Source organism: Dendrobates tinctorius, unplaced genomic scaffold (assembly GCF_039654945.1).
Source record: "Dendrobates tinctorius isolate UK_male_01 unplaced genomic scaffold, ASM3965494v1 ptg000032l, whole genome shotgun sequence".
Taxonomy (NCBI): domain Eukaryota; kingdom Metazoa; phylum Chordata; class Amphibia; order Anura; family Dendrobatidae; genus Dendrobates; species Dendrobates tinctorius.
This window is the reverse complement of record NW_027361700.1, coordinates 17,982,805-18,005,194: the sequence shown is the minus strand read 5'-3', so window position 1 is coordinate 18,005,194 and position 22,390 is coordinate 17,982,805. Positions and strand designations below refer to the sequence as shown.

The 22,390-nt window shown below is 41.6% G+C and overlaps 1 protein-coding gene across 1 annotated transcript in view; it reads right to left on the bottom strand.

The window, feature by feature from the left end:
* LASP1 (LIM and SH3 protein 1) overlaps window positions 1-22,390 on the bottom strand; it is a 74,007-nt gene that overhangs the window by 30,655 nt on the left and 20,962 nt on the right. The window contains exon 3 of the mRNA XM_073572521.1: window positions 2,598-2,682. Within this exon, the coding sequence (XP_073428622.1) occupies window positions 2,598-2,682 (85 nt within the window). The remainder of the gene's footprint in view (window positions 1-2,597; window positions 2,683-22,390) is intronic.

The window sequence follows — 22,390 nt, the reverse complement described above, 5'->3', positions numbered from 1 at the left end:
ATTTCCATTTATATAATAACATGGGGGGATGAAATGCTGCTGTTTCCTTGGACACTGCAGCCATGACAACAGGAAAAGCATTTAACCCCTGTATGGCTGGATGCGCGTTCAGCCTTCATTTCCAAAGTCTTTTGAATATTACAATTTCACACTTTTCAGGAGACTCTCTGGCTCCTTGTAGTGACATGAAGGATGACCTGCGACGTCTTATAACATGTTGCTATGACTGCGCAGTAAGGAAAAGAATACAGAGAACGCAGCGTTTCTTGCAGACCTCTATAGCAAGCTGCGCAAGTCATTTCACTGTTTGCTCAATCCAAGCAGCCGGGCGATGAGGACCAAGGTGATGATCACAGGACTTTGCCATTTTCTGGCTTTGTTTTTTTTTTCATCACCATCTTTGGAGCAATCCATTTTTTATTCCAATGATGGTGCTATATGAGATCTTGTTTTATCAAGGAGGAGTTGTAGTTTTAAATGCTACGATTTAATTCATCATAAGAAAAAAAAATAGCAAAAAACATTTGTAGAAAAGAATAGAGAAAAAAATATTCTGCCATTGTTGCTCGAATTTTGTTTTTATGGCATTCATTTAGAGGGCACAATGACAAATTAACCTTTTTCTGTGGCGCGGTGCGACTCGGAGATAAAACATTTATATAGATTTTATATTTTACAACTTTAAAAAGAAAATAAAACAAAACAAGAGTTTAACTTATTTTTTTTTTGCACTATTGCCAGATGTTTGTTTAAAAAAAAAGTACAAATATGGCAGACATGGGGGCCTTCTCAGAGTTGCTATTGACTAATCTAAAAGGTTAAACTGCAGCGAGTTATCTCAAAGAGTCATCATTTCCTTTACAGATGGATATTTAAGTTATTGTCTTTAAGGGAATCTGTCACCCCATTTTTGGCCTATCAGCTGCCGGCACCGCCATCAGGGGCTTATCTACAGCATTCTGTAATGCTGTAGATAAGCCCCCGATGTAACCTGAAAGATAAGAAAAAAAAAAGTTCGATTATTCTCACCCTGGCATTCAGTCCGGTCCGATGGGTGTCGCGGTGCGGTGCCCCCATCTTCATACGATGATGTCCTCCTCCTTGCTTTTCCCTCGGCTCCTGTGCAAGCGTACTTTATCTGCCCTGTTGAGGGCAGAGCAGAGTACTGCAGTGCGAAGGCGCTGGACCTCTCTGACCTCTCCCGGCGCCTGCGCACTGCAGTACTTTACTCTGCCTTCAACAGGGCAGATAAAGTACGCATGCACAAGAGTCAAGGGAGAAGCAAGGAGGAGGACATCGTATAAAGATGGGAGGCGCCAGATGGGACCTCGACACCCACTGCACCTGACTCCGCCCCCCCGGTGAGTATAATTAACGTGTTTTTCTTCTCTTTCATGTTTCATTGGGGGCTTATCTACAGCATTACAGAATACTGTAGATAAGTCCCTGATGGTGGTGCAGGCTGCTGATAGGGCTAAAATGGGGTAACAGATTCCCTTTAAAAGGGTTTTCGCAAGTTGTACCTTCAGGAGCGCAACCCTTCCAAACCCCAGCTTCCTGTTTTCCTAGGGGCCATCTGGCCAGCTTCAGAGTGGCAATAGCCAGTTGCAAAGTATACAGCCTGCTCATGCAACATGCTCCTTGCCTACGTAACCAGGCCGGCACTGCAGAGTGTCCATTAAACTAGGTAACGCGCTACACATTATAACATTTAAAAATCCTTCCATTCGTGGGAGATAAACTGCAAAGTTGCTTGTTTTTGCAAGTACTTTTCAGTTTTACCCTAATATGAACCTGAGACAACTTTGTTAATTTTAAACTTGGCAACTATACTTTTATATAGCACAGAAGGAATAAACCACTATTATGTGATCACTTCCTCTGTGTAGGAGGTCACTCTCTCGTCACTTCTGTTTGTCTAACCTGGTATCATGCAGGAGAGAGCACAGTAATCACTGTCTCCTAGCTGATGACGGTGCTCAGGTACAGCTATGTAGCAATGTCTGCTGCGAGGACAGTGTGATTTGTGTGCTCTACTGTGCTGAAGTAAAAGCAGAGAAGACAAGCAATGTCAGGAGCGAAGAGCGAGTGATTTGTGCGCTGAAGTAATAGAGGAGATGAGCAATGTCAGGAGCATGGAGAGAATAATTTGTGTGCTCTCTCTTGCACAGGGACAGTGACCACACAATGGAGATTTACCTTTAGACAGCACTGTCTCTAGGCAAGCATGCGCTATCAACATAGGACTGGTAGTAATCTAACAATGAGTTAGATGGTGCACCAAAACTTTTAGCCACCTTAAGGGTGCGCTGAGCACCTTCATTTGCACATTACAATAAAGTTGCTTTTTTGGGGGGTGGGAGGGGAGGGTGGCAATGGAGGAACACATAAAAACAAAAAGAACATTTTTTTATTGAAGCTACATCTCCTGCAAGGCTAAGTGGTAGTTAGTTTTAAGTGCGAATTTAGGGTGACCTACTCTCTTTAAGGTCAAATGTATTGGCCCATTCATTAATGTGACCCAGGGGGCATTCAGGCAGGTGCAGAGCCACCACACTATGGACATGTACAAACACGATACATGGAAGACTTTGTACCTGGCTCTGCAGCTCACTTTGCTGCTTCAAGCGGAGGTTTTCTGGAGTGTCAGCCACCATAGTGAAAGACTGCTTGGGGTAATGCCTGGAATAAGAAGAGGACAAGAACTTGGTTATTATTCCAAAAACATATGAATATTATTTTCTGGAGACAATGGAGAACCCCTCTAATGTGTACCTAAAGTGTTAAACTGCCCACTGAAAACATGAAACTCAAGATCATTTCCACTATGCTAGACTAAAGTAAGATACTTGCACATTAGGACATGACAAACTCGCTTAAAGAGAGGGAATGAGGAAGCTCAGACCGGAAACTGGAAACTGAACAAGTTAGTCACAGTAGTGCCAGTCACATGCTAGATGATCCTCTGTGGAAGGATCAGTGTGATCAGGTTACAGGCAGGGAGCCAGTCATCACTAGAGGGAGCATAGGAGATTACTTCATACAGGTGATACAACGAACACCTTAAAGGTAGTGATGAGCGAGTATGCTCGTTACTCCAGATTTCCGAGCATGCTTGGGTGTTCTCTCAGTATTTTAGGTGTGCTCGGAGACTTAGTTTGTGTCGCCGCAGCTGCATGACTTGTGGCTGCTTGACAGCCTGAATACATGTGGGGATTTCCTAAGAAACAGGCATTCCTCACATGTATTCAGGTGGGCTAGCAGCCGCAAATCATGTAGCTGCAGGGACACAAACCAAATCTCCGAGCACACCCAAAATACTTGGCGATCACCCGAGCATGCTTGGAAATCTCAAGTAACGAGTATACTTTTTTTCAGGTGGTCCCAAAAAAATATATAGGAGGGGTCGCCGTGAGGGGGAAGTTCTCCAAAAAGAAAAAGAAATCAATCATTAAACAAGACATGAAATCCATTTTTAACCTTAGTACGTACACATTGAGTCAGAATGAAATTTCATTACTGAATAAAGGTCTCAATTATGCCCCAGCATGCCGATGTAATAAATTTCAAGCATTTATCGGCATCAAATTGTTCATGCGAAAATTAGCTATAAGAAAACATTTTATGAAGAATCCAATAAAGGAGAATACCTGCAGCAGCAATACTTTTGCACACACTGGTCTGCGAAACAGGTCAAATTTCCACCCCTTAAATGAGTATTCTAAAGCAATGGACACGTTTCAAAGTAACGTGATAGCCGACATTCGCAAGATCAGTGACAAAAGGTGTTCCAAATACAAGTACAATCTTACATTTTCCGAACGTAATGCTATTACATCCTTACAGGGTAATAATAAAATTGTCATTAGGCCAGCAGATAAAGGGGGTGGTATAGTAATCGTTGATGAAAAGAATTACCATGAAGAAGCCATACGTCTATTGAGTGATTCTCGCACGTACAGAAAACTTACTAATGATCCCACTGATAAGTTTCTGGCCAAATTGAAAGTACTTGTGGATAAGGGTTTTAATGAGGGATTTTTGATGAAGAGGGAGTATGATTTTATTTACACTAGACACCCAAGGGTAGCCATGTTCTACTATTTACCGAAAATCCATAAAGATCTAGTTAAACCACCGGGCCGTCCTATTATTTCCGGGATACAGTGCCTCACAGCCAATTTATCCAAGTATATTGATTGCCACCTACAAAAAATCGTTTGCATATTACCAGCCTACCTGAAGGATACTTCTCATATATTGAAAATTCTGGAGGGTGTTGATTGGAAAAACCATTATATCCTAGGCACCCTGGATATTGCCTCCCTCTATACTGTTATACAAAATGATAAGGGATGCAATTCAGCTGCACATTTTTTAAATTAAACAGAATTTACTACCAGAAGGACAAATTGAGTTTTTAAAAAATTGCATGTCTTTTATACTTACTCACAACTATTTTAAATATCAGACGCACTACTACTCCAGCAATGGGGTACTGCCATGGGTACCAGGTTCGCGCCAAGCTACGCTAACCTCTATGTGGGTAGATGGGAAGAGGAGACCATCTATCCTACCGGAGGGATGCACGCGGGCCTGGTACTCTGGCAACGTTTCATCGATGATGTAATTTTTATCTGGTCGGGGGGTTACAAGGAGCTTGAACAATTTTTAACTGAATAAAAATGAGTACTTTTTAAATTTTTCTTCCACCATCAGCTCCAGCTCTGTCAACTTTTTAGACCTGACTATTTTTATTGAAAATAATAAAATTCAAAACACGGACTTTTAGAAAAACTACAGATTCTAATAGTTTTATCCCCATAGATAGTTGACATCTTCCTAGTTGGCTATTAAATGTACCAAAGAGCCAATTTACGAGGATTCGCCGCAACTGTTCAAAAGTGCAGGATTTTGACTTGGAAGCAGTCACTCAAAAAACAATTCCTAGAAAAAGGGTATAATGATGCTTTATTGGAGGAAGCTATATGTTCCGTGAGGGATAAAACAGCGAGAAGTCTTTTAAGGACCGATTCACCCGATCTAAGTTGTAATACCAGCAAACCTCCATATAAAATGCAGGACGACTTTGTCCCTATCATTTCAGAGTATAACTCCTACGCCCACATTTTAAATAAAATAGTGAAGAAACATTGGAATCTTTTGAGAGAGGATAAAACTCTGGGATCGATCATTCCACAGGGTCCAAGATTTGTGTACAGGAAGGCACGTAACCTTAAGAGTATTATAGCTCCAAGCGTGCCCTCAAATAGTATAAAAAAATCCACTCTTCCTTTTTTGGCCAGTCTGAAAGATTTTTTTCCCTGCAGAAGTTGCTGCATTTGCCGCCAAACAAAAACTGGCAAACAATCAACCTTTATTAAAGGTAACAAGGAATATACGATTGATGACTACATCACCTGTGCTACAGAGTGTGTCATTTACATGATAAAATGCCCCTGTGAAAAAAATCTATATAGGGCACACTAAACGCCCATTAAAAATAAGGATAAACGAACATATCTGGAATATAAAGAAGAAATTCATGGGCCATCCTCTGTCAAGCCACTTTGCTAATTATCATGAAGGTTTGGTGTCTAATATGACAGTTATGGGGATTGAACTTGTTCATAAACAGGCACGCAAAGGAGACCATATAAAACTAATGTCTCGCGCTGAGTTACGCTGGATTTTTATGCTTGATACTCTCATTCCTAAAGGACTCAATAGTGAAATTGAACTATTTGGCTTCCAGTGATGATGGACATTTTTAATTGATTTATTGACTTCTATTGAGTGTGTGCATACAGTGGGGAAAAAAAGTATTTAGTCAGTCAGCAATAGTGCAAGTTCCACCACTTAAAAAGATGAGAGGCGTCTGTAATTTACATCATAGGTAGACCTCAACTATGGGAGAGAAACTGAGAAAAAAAAATCCAGAAAATCACATTGTCTGTTTTTTTTTCATTTTATTTGCATATTATGGTGGAAATTAAGTATTTGGTCAGAAACAAGCAATCAAGATTTCTGGCTCTCACAGACCTGTAACTTCTTCTTTAAGAGTCTCCTCTTTCCTCCACTCATTACCTGTAGTAATGGCACCTGTTTAAACTTGTTATCAGTATAAAAAGACACCTGTGCACACCCTCAAACAGTCTGACTCCAATCTCCACTATGGTGAAGACCAAAGAGCTGTCAAAGGACACCAGAAACAAAATTGTAGCCCTGCACCAGGCTGGGAAGACTGAATCTGCAATAGCCAACCAGCTTGGAGTGAAGAAATCAACTGTGGGAGCAATAATTAGAAAATGGAAGACATACAAGACCACTGATAATCTCCCTCGATCTGGTGCTCCACGCAAAATCCCACCCCGTGGGGGTCAGAATGATCACAAGAACGGTGAGCAAAAATCCCAGAACCACGCGGGGGGACCTAGTGAATGAACTGCAGAGAGCTGGGACCAATGTAACAAGGCCTACCATAAGTAACACACTACGCCACCATGGATTCAGATCCTGCAGTGCCAGACGTGTCCCACTGCTTAAGCCTGTACATGTCCGGGCCCGTCTGAAGTTTGCTAGAGAGCATTTGGATGATCCAGAGGAGTTTTGGGAGAATGTCCTATGGTCTGATGAAACCAAACTGGAACCGTTTGGTAGAAACACAACTTGTCGTGTTTGGAGGAAAAAGAATACTGAGTTGCATCCATCAAACATCATACCTACTGTAAAGCATGGTGGTGGAAACATCATGCTTTGGGGCTGTTTCTCTGCAAAGGGGCCAGGACGACTGATCCGGGTACATGAAAGAATGAATGGGGCCATGTATCGTGAGATTTTGAGTGCAAACCTCCTTCCATCAGCAAGGGCATTGAAGATGAAACGTGGCTGGGTCTTTCAACATGACAATGATCCAAAGCACACCGCCAGGGCAACGAAGGAGTGGCTTCGTAAGAAGCATTTCAAGGTCCTGGAGTGGCCTAGCCAGTCTCCAGATCTCAACCCTATAGAAAACCTTTGGAGGGAGTTGAAAGTCCGTGTTGCCAAGCGAAAAGCCAAAAACATCACTGCTCTAGAGGAGATCTGCATGGAGGAATGGGCCAACATACCAACAACAGTGTGTGGCAACCTTGTGAAGACTTACAGAAAACGTTTGACCTCTGTCATTGCCAACAAAGGATATATCACAAAGTATTGAGATGAAATTTTGTTTCTGACCAAATACTTATTTTCCACCATAATATGCAAATAAAATGAAAAAAAAACAGACAATGTGATTTTCTGGGGTTTTTTTTCTCAGTTTGTCTCCCATAGTTGAGGTCTACCTATGATGTAAATTACAGACGCCTCTCATCTTTTTAAGTGGTGGAACTTGCACTATTGCTGACTGACTAAATACTTTTTTTCCCCACTGTATATACTACAGAGATTGCAAGCAGGACCACATCCCTGAGGAAGGAGACAGGAGTCTCTGAAACATGTAGGATAGCTTTTTGGTCCTCATTGCAATCTCTAGGCTGCAGCCCAGTGCATCACGTGTCTCTGACTTCACACAGGTCCTGTGCTGACGAGCATAGTGTGAAGTTCAGGCACCTAGTTCAGTGTGTTTTCCCACCCAGCCTGCCATTAGAGCGACTTGCTGCCACCGGCCGGGGTAGCATCGCTAACAGGATTACTGCAGTTCTTAAGCAAGAAGCATTTAAATCAGCAACCCACCCGAGGAGTGTTATTACTTACAGAAGGACTTTTGGGATCTCCAAATACAGAATCAGCCCTCACTTGTGAGACTGAGCCCGCCCTCCCCCTCTGTGGCTGTTAACCCCTACTGCTTTACAAGGTAATCTTGGTTTCTTGCTCTACAATTGGCATTAAGCATCCAAAGGGATATATATGACTTTTTTAGTGTTACTTATTGCTATTCTCTGTCCAAACCTGGCTCTTTTATTGTGCTCTGGACTTTGATTTTTTCTTTTCTTTTCAAATCCATTTAAGACAATAGATACCAGTGACTAAGCTCAGTAGTAATTCATTTATCTATACAGACTTTCCCTTTGACATCTATGGTGACTGGTGTCTTTCTGCTTTTGCTGCTGGAGTCCCTATATATACTTGAGCGCCACTGAGGTTTTTATATTATATTATTAACGAGTATACTCGCTCATCACTACTTAAAGGGAACCTGTAAGGCCTGTTTCACACTTCCGTTTTTTCAAATCCGTCAAAATCCGTTGTTTTCCATAAAAAAATGGATCCGCCATTTTTTGCAGGATCCGTTTTTTTTGTCCCATAGACTTCCATTACGGTTACCGCGGATCCGTCAAAAAAACGGATCCGTTTTTAAAAAAACGGATCCGTTTGCATCAGTTTCCGTCAAAAAAACGGAAACGGATCCGTTTGGCGGACACAAAAACGGAAGTGTGAAACAGGCCTAACTCTATTCATGCTGCCCAAAACATGGAAAGCATAAATCAGAGCATGGCAACATGATTGCTTTTCTCTGAAACGCTTCGGCCCTTCACACAAAACATTGTTCTCCCTGCACTACTCATGATGATTGACAGATCTCTTCCTATGTACACATAAGAGAGACTGGTCAATCACTTGCAGCGGTATGGAGGAAAGTTGACCAGGAACTGTGCCAAATCAGTAACAACTATGTTTTCTCTGAAACACTGGAACTTCTCGGTGTAAAACATACCTGGCTGCAGTGATGCAGCCATTCTCTGACTCATGCTGTCAGTGGTTTGGGCAACATGAATCAAGGGATTGGTTCCCCCTCTAATGACTTTGTATCGTATACAGTAAGCTCCGTCTAGCGGAGACTGTAGGAAGCCGGAAATAAAATCACAGCCAGCTGACAATTCTTAAGGACACATTGAAAAAACACAAGAAATCATTAAGATTACAAGTGATACATGTCTACAACCCTTAAAGAGATTCAACAACAGAATAGCCCCTAATAAAATTAATCTGGAACATATGAAGTTACAAAAAAAAAAAATCAAAACTTACTGTTTATTAATCAATAAAAACATTTTCATAAAAATTGAGGAATGGATACTGGAATAGAGGGCATGATGCTAACAATCAAATACACATGAGCAGCAAAGGCCACGTTTTCATTCTTCTGCCACCTGACTATAGAACTGAAAGCCTCCCATCAGCTGTGCCATCCCCGGCTCCTAGAGGACGTAGGTAATTAGGGGGTTTGAAGTGCTCTGGTATGACTACTGACATGGTGGCTAGACCACGGTGCTGCAAATATTTTTTTGCACAACTTTATAATTTCTTCATCTACATCTGTACTACTCACCCGGGGATGTGCATCCTTGGACTAGGAGATTACTAATATATTAGGAGTTTCATTCTTCAGAAGCAAAAGCAATCAATCCAATGATAATCTGTAACGTTCCAGGGTTTGTATATCCAGTATTTTAGGCCACGGAGTCTTGTAAAACATTACTAGACAATATTGTGTGATGGCCAAACATGCGACTGCCCTCCATATCACAGTAATTAGACACCTATTACAGGCCACTGCCAAGTGTTTCATTGTTTCTTGTCTCTTCCAGCCACCATGTAACTAATACCAGACTGTGCTATCTACACAGCCGTCTCACCCTTATCACTGGCAGGGTGCAGTGTATTTTATACCAGGCTTCATACTGCTGTATACCAGAAATTACACCTCTATGTAGTTTTGTTCTTTTTAGAGCCTGCAGCAAAAATACTCAACCTTTATGACCACATACAGGAAAGGAGGAAGGGAATGCGTGCAGAAAATATCTCCAGCTTGTAGAATGAGAGGGGTCTAAATTTCATAATTCCCTTTATGGTGATAAAGGTGCTTGCCTGGATTTAACCCTGTAGGGTAAATGCACACAACAGATTCGCTACAAATTTTCCACAAAAAAAAACTTTATTATTGCACATTATTTTAATATGTATATATTTAAAAATTTACATCATAAGGTCAAACAGATGAAAATACAAGTAAAGATAGGGCAGGATGATCCACCTACAATACATACAGATCACAAATACTATGCACAGGCAGCCACCCTATACAAATGTAGGAGTTTTGCGAAAAAAAAAGAAAAGAAAAATTCCAAAAATACACAAAAAGCCAAAAAGTGCAAGCACATGTTATCGTCAAGTGAAAAGTTCAGAAGCTTAGCATGTAAGTGTGTATATAGTTGTCATGTGACGAGAGGTTGGTTGGAAAAGTTGGACTTGTTCAGCTGTGAAATAATAAAGTATTTTAGTTTTATATTTTTCATATTTTTGGGTGAGGGTACTTTACGCCATTTCGTCACTGATATCATTACCATACTGCATCAGGTGGTTATGATCCCAGCCCAATTTCTTTTCCAAAAAATTTTTTATTTTTGACTTGAACAGGGAAAGAAGTTGGAAATGGAGGGGGAGGGGAGGGGAGGGTAGGACAAGGAAGGGGAAGGAAGGCGGAATATAGGATAAAAACATACAAAAACAGTAAGCAAACATGTGGTACCATTGAACATAATGGTTTGTATAACGCCAACAGAAAAATGTAAAACACAGCTAAATTGTAACTTATTGGATAGACGATGGGAATGTGTGATCCCATCTTGACCATTTATTGTGGAATTTTTTAAATTGGTCATGTGCAAGAGCAAATTTGAGCTCATATGTTCTGTGTTGAACCAGTAGAGATATGATGTCTTCTATCTTTGGGAGGAAATGTCCCCTCCAGTGATATGCTATCGAGTTCTTAATAATTAAACAAATGTGTAGGACTAAAGGTTTCAAGGAAGAGTCTATGCAATCTGAGTTTAACGAATGTAATGCTAAATGGGGGGAGAGTATAAAAGGTTTACCTAGCAGTTTCCCAATAACCTTGGATGCTTGATGCCAAAGCAATTTGGTTATTGGACAGTCCCAGAATATGTGGAAGAGGTCACCTCTGCTGCCACAGTTTCTCCAACACAATGGAGAGTTGGATGTCCCAAAGTGTGCCATTCTAACCGGGGTGAAATACCACCTAGATACCACCTTAAAATGGGTCTCCTGAAGTGGCATAGATAGTGTTGAGTTATATGATAATGTGAAAGCTTCTTCCCATTCGTCCAGGGAGTGCGTAGACCTAGCATCCTTCTCCCATCTTAGCATAAAGGCGCTTTTTTGGGGGGTTGACATTTGATTGAAACATTCATAGATAAATTTATGACTCCAGAAGATTTTGTGATCTATATTACTAAGGATTTTGACAGTCGTCTCAGTAAAAATTGGTTTAAGTTTGAGGAATGCCGACATGTTATCTTTTAAGATTTGATATTCAAGGAAAATTGTTGATGACCAATTGCGTTTATTTTTTAAATTTGCAAATTTTAAGAATTTGTTTCCATCATAAATGTCCCCTAGAGTGTTGACTCCTAGTTCTTTCCAGATACAATTCAGGTTGTGACCCATGATAGCAGATATTAATACAAGAGATAATTTTTTGAGGACTCAGCCCAATTTCTAACATTTGTGCGATGTCCAGAAAATCTGCACCAAAAACTGTAGTCTACACGTCACGTGCCCCATGCATTAAAAGCTTCAGCGTTTTAATGTCTCTGCAAAGGGAGTAAGATTTCTGGCACACATTGTTTCAAATCTGCAAGGAAAAATAAGCAGTTACAAATCTGCGGAATGTCAATGGCTTTTTTTTGTTCAGTGTTTTTTCTGCCAAAACACGTTTTTGATGCAGAAATGTCTGCAGCAAATCATTAACTGTGCACATATCCTGACATGCAGATTTTGCGGTGGATTTGTTGCAGATTTCAATATATTCATCATAAAGGGTGAGAAATTACACATGCTGCAGATTTCAAGTCAATTTAAGAAAATTTCTGTAACTTGTTTTTAAAATTTACTATAAGTACTATAATACACTGCACAATTTTCATATGCAACAACGCGTGGAAAATCCTCACTATCTTTTCTACTGCATTTTTTTGTACAGAAAATCAGCTGCACTTCACTGTCCAAGCAAAGTGGATGTGATTTCCCACTGTGCATCTAAAGACGCTGTTGAACTGTGTGTCTTTGTAGAGTATTTTTTCTCTATAGACTTCTATGGGAAGCCCCAAAAAATACACAAGTAAAAAAAGTTGCGTTTTTAAGCACAGAATCAAGTTTTTCTGTGCTAAAAAAAAGCATTAAAATTGGTGCTTCAAGTCTACAATAAAAACCCAATACAATAAAAATGAGGGAAAAAAATCAGCAATAATCGAGATTTATTGTGCATTATGGTGCGGACAGCTGCAGAAAACGAAGCATGTACACCACACGTGTGAACGCAGCCTTATACATTATCACTTTGAAACTACCATGCGAATGCCCTCAACACGTCGTCTGCTTACTGGACCCCTGAGAATAGGAGGCACTGGTAGTCACAAGTAATCTGCTCTATAAATGATATTTTCATCAGTTCGCAGCTAGTTTCTCATAGGGATAGAGAAGCAGCATTATGCACAGCGACATATACAGATCTCAGTGGGTGGCTGGAAAAGTAGCCACACTAACTATTTGTATCCTGTCCACAGGGTGACAGGATGCGAATGGGCCTACGTGTAGGTGACCACTCGCATCACACGGGGCGTTCCATCCCTGACCACAGTCACATCCTCTCCAACCCTTATGTCTATTTATAGGCAGTTGCATAGCTGATGCTTAGTCAGTACAGGGCGTCATAACCCGCAGCACAAAGATACACATCCTGTCATAGAAATGGGGCAGTGGAGATTGCAGCAGAGTCTGACGTGCAGAGCAGGCCTACAAGTCAAGAGATCAGAGAAGAGAAAATGCAGAAATACATAAGCAATAATGAGGAGTGGGGAGGAAAGTATGGAGAACAAGTAAAGCAGCCATAACTGAGGCAATGCATCACTATCGTGCACCATATGGGCTGATAGAGAGCAATAGGTCATATTCAACTGTACGCTAGATGCAGATAACATGGGTTATAGGTTTAGTGCTTTAGCAAATCATCCCAGTATTTGGCATCAGCAGACCATTCTAGATTGTGGAACATTAATGCAACCACAGATTATAAACTGGACGCCAACCCTAAAAGCGGCCACACACGTTCCATAGAGGTAGGTTGACGGCTGAACATTCATCAAAAGGATGTTCTTCAGGTTGAGGAACGTTTTGCTAATGCAATCATACACTTTTTAGTTGTTCGTAGCCACACATTTCAGATTTCACTGGACATGATTTTTTATAGATGACTTATTTCCAGAGGATGGAGAACGGTGATTGGCTGTAAGAGATTCAGAACTGAATGGAGTACACATTCAGAAACTTTCTACTGAGTCCGTACTCCGCTCCATACCCACGATCAGGTCAGAGCTGTGCACTTCAGTCTCCTGAGTTGCGCATTTCTCAGTGGTCTTTAGAGAGATCAGTGGGGGGGTCTCAGGACCAGAATGTAGAAGCAAGAATCCAGCTCACCGTAACAACCTATTTCTTTCCACAGCTTGGATCTGCGTCATTGCTGAGGACGGAAACAGCCATAATATTGTAAGAAAGGATCCAGCTAAGCAGATATAAAATCTCTCTCTTTATTGGTAAAGTTATAAAAACATTTGTGCATCCACTCTCCATCAGCGAATGTTTTTGAAAGTAAAGATGTTCTTATAACTTAACCGATAAAGAGGAAGATTTTATATCTGCTTAGCTGGATCCTTTCCTAGAATATTGTCTTAGGACCTGGAATCCCACCGATCTGTAAAAAATTAAAAGGTCTAAAAATGTTCAACTGTCAACTTTACTTACTCCTTAATTGTTTGTAGGCACCACTGGGCTTGGCAGAAAAAGAGCAAATTATCACACTAACACCAAATAGGAGCAAAATGTGGACATGAGTGCTCCCCTTACAGCAATGAAATCTAATGAAGACTCTGGGGCTATGAGATTTCTAGTGGAAGACGCCAGTCTGTGACCTGGGAGCCCTATGACCTGACATAGCAGAGAGAGTGAAATGTTAACGTCTCTGGAATTACTGGAATCTGCCCAATCCCCTCCTGCTCTTGTAATGGTAGGTTGCTGCACTGCCAAAGCAGCGTAAAGAGCCGACACACCCCGATTAGCATAGACGTACGTTAGATATTACCTACTAACTACCGTACATTGTCCAAACATTGAGCTCAACAATGGCAAGGAGTTGTGCACAATATTAAAACACAACTTACTGCATGGTCAATTAGACTGGGACAAAGGATGCGCATACCCCAAAGGGCCCTCAACGCCTAACCTTCCTATCTGGGTCAGTTCTTCTACACCCAGCATTTTTACTTTATATGGATAGTATATATTACTGCTTATATCGAAGTCCACCACCTTTCAGGAGAATAGAGAGGCCCCTGATGGTTCCTCAATGAACCTATAAAGCAAAGGGGTGGCCATGGTCCCTTAAGACCCATTTAAACAAGGTAAAAATTGGGGAATGAGTGTTCCAAGGAATGATCATTCTAGATTATCTGACTACTGTATCTAAACTGGCCACCAAACATCAGCGGAACAAGCAATAGAAATTTCCTGGATGCAAGCTTTTTAAACAGGCTTAAATATAACTGATCTCGGCAGCACATCTTTGGGTCTGTGCGCTAACAGGAACGATGATGTGTACAAAAAAAACTGCGCCAAGAACGCTCGATTGCCTGTGCAAATAGAGCATTACACAACCCGGTGCCAGGCCTGCATATAATCAATCAGTGGTCGTATAAAAGTTAAAGGCAGCACATCTAATTGTGCCATTATACACATCAGCGGGGAGGGCCTGATTCATGAGTAGCCATCATAGAGGACAAGATTGGGAATGGGTACCAAAGGTACGATGTGGCTCCCACCAACCAGACCCTTACTGCAACTCCATTCTTTTTACTACTACTCCAATTATTGTTTCTCCCGTAATTAGCACCAAGGTAAACGGCATAAAAAAAGAGAAGGTTACTGGAAATAATTAAGATACAGTTATGGTCACGGGAGAAGATATTTTTCCAGACTTGTGAGTAATTCCAGTATAGAGGTCAGTCTCCATTGAGCTGAACATGACTGATAAAATGGAACAACAGATGCAACCATACTGCCAATGCAGAGATTTCAGGTTTAAGAACATGTGACAACAAAATAACAGCACCATACTGTCCTCCTTCACTTCCCCGCTCTCCCTGCATGTTAAAGGATAGTCCCGCCACATGAAATAAAGGACATTAACCTTTACGAAGCAAAGGTGAGTGCTGTTTCTTTTTTCAGTATTGAATGCACCAGATGATAATCTCGCTGCTTCCTAACTGCTGCCGGTGGCTCATAGTGAATAGTACTACGTGAAGGAAGGAAGCTGTCGCACCAGCAGGCAACAGTCACACAGTACGACTGTATTTGTATTGCATATGTGTTTGTAGGTGTAGCGTGGAAACTCAAGTGCGAGTAGGTAGCTACTGGCACTGTACCCATGCCTGAAACAAATGATGAACTATTGTCCTATACAGAAGTCACCAATGATGCCCCTGGCTATGTACTCAGGATAGAAAGGAATAGTAGGTTGCTCAGCACCAGTGACATAGTATTAACAAATTTGACTGACACTGCCCTGGTCTATCATCCTATCGGGTCCTCCATGGCAGCCGGTCTTCTCTATTACACCAGGCATTCTATGGAACCCTTGCAATTACGAGGTCTTCATCTTTATGTGACATCATGGAGCCTTAAAGTGCCAGAGGTGTGGAAGATACCAGGCACTGAACTAACGACCAGCTGCCACAGAGGACTGAACATCTGAAAATGGCAGCAAGAATCAAAATGCCCACCTCTAGTTCAGTACTACTAGTATTTGAATGGGATACGTTGCTTTATAGCCCCAGTTGAATGTCACATTTAGTTTAATAAAGCAAAGAGATAAGTGGACACCAGACATCTAACATGATTATTTCTGGAGGAGGCAAAGACGAAGGTAAAAGGCAAAACTCAAGAAACATAGGATAAGTCCGACAAGCCCTAAAGTTTGGCCATCAAAAATCTCATGTCGATGGCCAGCTCAGATCACATACACATATAACATGCATCCTTTGACAAGGAGCAGCAGCCGGTAGGTGGAGGTGCACTGATCATGACAAAGGCTGGTTCTGTGGTTAGAGCAATTGTGGAACACTATAGGGGAAGTCTATCCATTCATTTCCTTTTTTGGGGGGGTTAATTTTGTACTATTTAAAAGGAGTTTTGAGGAGAAATATAAAATGTACAGTACAGACCAAAAGTTTGGACACACCTTCTCATTCAAAGAGTTTTCTTGACTAGGAAAATTGTAGATTCACTCTGATGGCATCAAAACTATGAATTAACACATGTGGAATTATATAATTAACACAAATTAACACGTCATTATTTACAGTCATACACTGCGGACGATGAGATCCATGGGCAGCATTGGCACTGATTCACCCAAAGCCTTACAGCTACACATGAAGTCCCAACCTTTCACTATCGCAGAGCTAGCATCTCACCGCTTCATAATGCAGAGTACAAGGCAACATGCAGCCGTTTTCCCCCCTCATGTATTCCATTTAATCCAATAATTTCCATTTATTCTGAGACAGTATAATCACACTATGTATTAAACATGGCAACACAAATCAGTAATGTGGAAGTGTGCATGAGGTAGTTTACCCCGATATGATACCGGTCGTTTGCACTTCTGCTAAATTCTAGAAACTCTGGTAAATTCATGAGATGAGTATTTCACAAGACTGTCTCTAGCTCACTACAACTGTGCGTACGGTGGGATCCTTTTTTGCCATGTGCCCACAAGGAGCACCAAATCAGTATTACCTAAGCTCCAGTTGTTTTCAGTGCAGGTTGGTTGGGAGGTACGTGTGTTAATTTGTCACAAGGATGCTCCATATGTATAAAGTTTGTGTGACATTTTCAGAGCCAACCAAAACAAGCAAGACAGACAGTCCATCAGTCTGCTCAGTTTTAGGAATGGACTTGCAGAATAAGTCATCCATTGCATCACCTATGCCAACAAAACCAGGGGGGGCACCGATAACTATTTTAGCGCTCGATTTTGTATAACGGAAAAAACGGGACCCCACAATGTGCCCCTCTGATTTCCTTTGCCTAGCTGATGCAATGCATCACCCCACCAATTCCAAGGACCAGGTCTTTGAAGAGTGGAGCAGTGGTTGATTATTCACAATGCAGCTCCATTTGGTCTTATGGAAAGCGTCGAAGACCATCCAAGAGAAGTAATTGGCTATCTCCGATGGTCCCATTAAAAATGAACGGAGCAGAGGTGTGCATGATCTCATGATCTCCCACTGGTCCATACTCTGTTCTTCAGAGCCAGGTTCTCATTATCGGTGGGGATCCCAGTGCTCAGACCAACAGTGTTAGGGAAGCTATCCCATATCCAATGGATAGGGCATTACTTTCACACTTGAAAATACCCCTTTAATTGCATGTATTTGGGGCTAAAAAACTTGATTTCATTAAAAATGCTGCACTATTTTGCTTTTACTGGCTCTTTATTTTTCCCTACACTTAACTTTCACGTGGCCTGTGGTCATGAATCAGGTGAGAGCAGCTCAAAACAGACTAAAGTTACAAACTCTCCCATTGGCCAATCATTATGCGCTCGCTGACTGATTCTCAGTTATGCCATTTTACAGCCCATCAATAGTCAGTGCAACACTGACGCTATAGAAGGCAAGCAGTAACATGTTTAAAACTCAACAATATAAATTATTAGTAAAAAAAACGCATTTAACAAAAAAGGTGGATAACCCTTCTAAATAAAAGTCTGTAATATTGCTAGGGGATGCTAGGAGGTGATTTATTAAAAATTGGGCAAAGCAAAAAGGAGCAGTTGCCCGTAGCAACCAAAAATATTATCTTCTGTTTGCCAGATTGGGGTGGGGGCGATTTTACATTTATGACCACCTTATACCACTGATGCATGGATTCTCCTTCATAGCTTTCCGCACCTCCACAGCTGCTATTCGCTCACCAGTGTATTTCAGCCTGACCAATGAACAGGTCTATGGCAAGTGGTCAAATGCGAGTGTATGTGACAGGATACCATTACCACAGTGTGGAGCCACATCCAAAGTCAGCCATGTGCTGCCTACTGAATACCAATTAGGCCTATCAGTCTCCTGGGCCTATCTATCCCGCAGGCTTAGAAGCCATCAATAACAAGGAGACTCAACACTGTAAACGCAGGCCGCCTCACAGACCTATCTGCATGTGTCAACCACTTGATTCAATGTTTTTACAAGTGCCCTACAATTTATGCCGCCCTTTTAATTGGCGTTCAGGGAAGCTTTCTCCGAGGCTCATGGTCATTAACGGCATGGGTAATCATGGCGCTTGTTGTGTGGCCAGATGAAACCCAGACAGACAAACAATAATTTACACAGACAACATGGACATGGGAGCTGCACTGCTTAACACCCGGGGATAATACAAGGGAGACTCATCAAAACTGGAGCAAAGGAAAATGGAGGAGGTGCCTATAGCAACCAGATCACTTCTTTCATTGTCAAGTTGTCCCGAAATCCGTTTCACTTATATAGCAACAGATTCACTTTAATATATATGCCCCGCCTCCCCCCCAAAAAAAAACAAGAAAAAAAAAAAAAAAAAAGTAAATCGACTGCTTTCTGGGAAAGCTGAGTGACAATCGCCATGCATGCCTGCTAACATTTAAAGTGGATCTGTCCCCAGACTTCACCCTACAAATGGTATGCATTATAAAATGGATATCTTAGACCTAATGAGACTGGTGTAGTTACTTAAAACCAGGGTTGAGGAGTCGGAGTCGTAGCTCATTTTGTTGGAGTCGGAATAAAATGGTCCGACTCCTAAAATATATAATAAATTGGGTACAGTAGTTCAATGCAGAATGTGCTGAATATTTTTTCATAGGAATTTGGGAAAGTTATGAAATGTCCTATAAATGACTGTTCTATTCCTGATCTAAGGCTACATTCACACACAGCGTTTTTGCTGCGTTTTTTGAGGATACATTTTTCAGCTGCAAAAGCAGCTCAGCTTTTTAAAAAACCGCATCACCTGAAAGATTTTTGAGCTCATAATGTTTTCAATAGCAAAAGCAGATTAGAAATCTGCTCTATCCATCCATTTATCTATACCTGTCTATCCATATCTTATCTGTACCAAAAAGAATGAAAGCCGGGTAGCACACAGACTAAGGGGGGTTTTACAAATAGCGATATCGCTAGCAATATCGCTAAAACGTCACTGGTTTTGTGACGTTATAGCGATATCGCTAGCGATATCGCTATGTGTGATACTTACCTCCGACCGGCTCCCCCGCTGTCCATCGCTGATCGCGCGAGAATGTCCGGCTCCATTTCTCGTCGTCTGCTTCCTGCGGCGCTTCCTGCTGTGACGACGAGCGACGCGTGGAGCCGGGCGGGAGGACGTCAGGATCGCTGTGTGTGAAAGGTGAGTATCGTGCGCTGCGTCGCTGCTGCATCGCTGTGAGATCTTTCAGTGTGAAAGCTCACTAGCGATCATTTAGCGATGCACCAGCAATCCTGACCGGGTCGTATCGCTGGTGCATCGCTAAATGTAAAAGGGCCTTAACACTCCTTTTTTTTTTAGTATGAGATTCTGCGGAACAGTATGAGGTTCTGCCCCGACCCCTAGTTTTGATCCTGGCTAAAACCGTTTCTTATAGATATGGCGAACCCTAAGGTAACCCTAAATGAAGGTCAATGGACACAGGTGGCTGAATTGAAGGAATTGCTTAATCACCTATTTACCGTGACTAAAAAATTACAAGCTGAGGATTTAACTCCTGGCATTTTCATAAGGGAGTGGAAGAACTTGCTATTTTGCCTGTCCCAAAGAGGAGATTTAATCGCAGATGGCATTTCTGCTTCAATGAAAGGGAGAGACACAGCTATTGGAAAATAAAATTTTTCTGGCAGCTGTTTATGTGGACCCAAGTCATCGTATATTGCTTGATGATCAACAGCTTACTAAAGGAAAAGAAGCTCTGACTGAGGTAGCAGTTAGGATGAGTGGCCTACAGGAGGACTGCCAGGTGCAAGAGGACTTGGGTCCTGACAGTGCAACTGCTGCCATATCTTCATCCTCATAAGATGAGTAGTCTGACTTTGACAAGTATTTGGATGATATGGAGCAGGCAAAGCGTTGCTGCAAGGAAAAAGATTTCACTCCGTCTCCTATAGCAAGCAGATTGACCATATTTCAGCAAAATGTTTCACTTGCTCTCAAAGAAAAATTCAACCGTTCATCAAAACTGACTGTGCATGAGGCAATCCCTTTATACTTGGAAATTGTTAGAGATGTTGCCCATGTGGTTACAGCTTTGCCTCCAACCCAAGTTAGTATAGAGAGGTTGTTCTCTGGCCTTAAAATTACTAGGTCAGATTTTAGGTCATCTATGAAGGAGGATCTGATGGAGGCAATTCTATTTCTTAGAACAAATTCATAGACTGCACAAATGTTATTTAGTAGGTTTTTGTTGAAAACTGTTTTTTGCCACTTACATAGATAGATATATATCTCTCTATCTATCTATCTATCTATCTATATATATATATATATATATATATATATACACACACATACATACACACGTACATATGTAATAGATATTACAGTGTATTACATATTTACAATTTATTACAGTTTGTGTTCTTAAGTTGTATTCCAATAGATATATATTATGTTCGATCTAAATGTCTTGATTATTGTATCATAAAAATGATTAAATGTCTGATGTTCACATTGTACTACAATAAATTTTTCACTTAAATATAAGCAATATATGTTGGAGTCGTGGAGTCGGTGGAAGGGAAATTGAGAAGTCGGAGTCGCAGGTTTGGCTTACCGACTCCACAGCCCTGCTTAAAACAATCTATGTCAAAATGGCAGGATAACTCTGGTTATAAAAATGTGCACTTTAGGAGTCTCACTATACAGTTAAATAGCTCATGAATCCAAGTGTATTCAGTCTCGGATGACGTAGCCTGAGTTACAGCTGAAGCTTGTGCTGAGCAGTGTGAGACCTAAGCAGCAGCAGGGAGGAGGGACACTGAGGAGCTGTTAATCAGGCTGGGTGGGCAGAGACTGAGTTAAAGGGAACCTGTCAGCAGTTTTGGCCAATAAAAGATGCAGCCATCACCTTTCAGGGCTTATCTACAGCATTCAATAATGCTGGATATAAGCCCCCAACCCGACCTGGAAGAACTGAAAAATAAGTTTTATTGCACTCACCTGCAGGGCGGTCCAGTCCGATGGGTGTCGTTGGTCTTGGTCTGGCGCCTCCCATCTTCTTATGATCTCCACTAGAGTTGAGCGACTTTAGTCGGATCGGGTTTCATGAAACAAAATTCGTTTCAGATGAAACTGGTCCGACTAGGGCAAAAAAAAGTTGGAGTTTCGCCCGAAACCCGACCCCAATGCAAGTCAATGGGAAATAAAAGACTGCATTGAGCAGATGACATTCATCCACCCTCCTGCTTGCTTTGTGTGGATGATGCGACCCTGCATCATCCATACAGGCTCCCCGCCATCGCACTCCTGCGCAGGCGTACTGATCTGCCCTGTTGAGGGCAGGCAAAGTACTGCAGTGCTAGAAAAGCTCAAAGAGCCCCGGCACCTGCACACGGCAGTACTTTGCTCTGCCCTCAACAGGGCAGAGAAGTACGCCTGCGGAGGAGCGCGATGGCGGGGAGCCTGTGTGAATGATGCAAGGACGTGTCATCCACAAGAAGCAAGCAGCAGAGGGCAGCAATCAGAAGAAGTTGTGAGGCGCCGGAATAAGACCCGCAACACCCATCAGACCGGACCGCCCCGCAGGTGAGCGTAATAAAACTTATTTTTCAGCTCATCCAAGTCAGGTAAGGGGGTTATATACAGCATTACTGAATGATGTATATAAGCCCTGAAAATTGATGGCCACACCTTATATCGGCCAAAACTTAAGTATACAGTGCATCAGGTCTAAGATCCATTTAGTAAATGTGTGCAATTTATGTTGTGAAATCTGGTGACAGATCTGCTTTAAAAGAGCTGTGTGGGAAGCATTAATATTGCCAACTTACTAATGTATACATCAAGTAGAAGTTCCGAGCTATTTTTGTCTCTAATCATCAATGCCTTCTTTCTAATATAAGAAATTGCTGCAGATGGAGGGTCATGAAAAGCAATACATCCATCAGCAATCGCGATACTGGTACTCGCGCTAGGTTTTGTATGTCAATAACCTGCACAAGCGTAAAAAAAAAAAAAACAGGAAAAAAAAAAATCTTTCTCCTAATGTGACCAAATATTACCATTTAAACTTGTACTCCGCTCAGGAAAA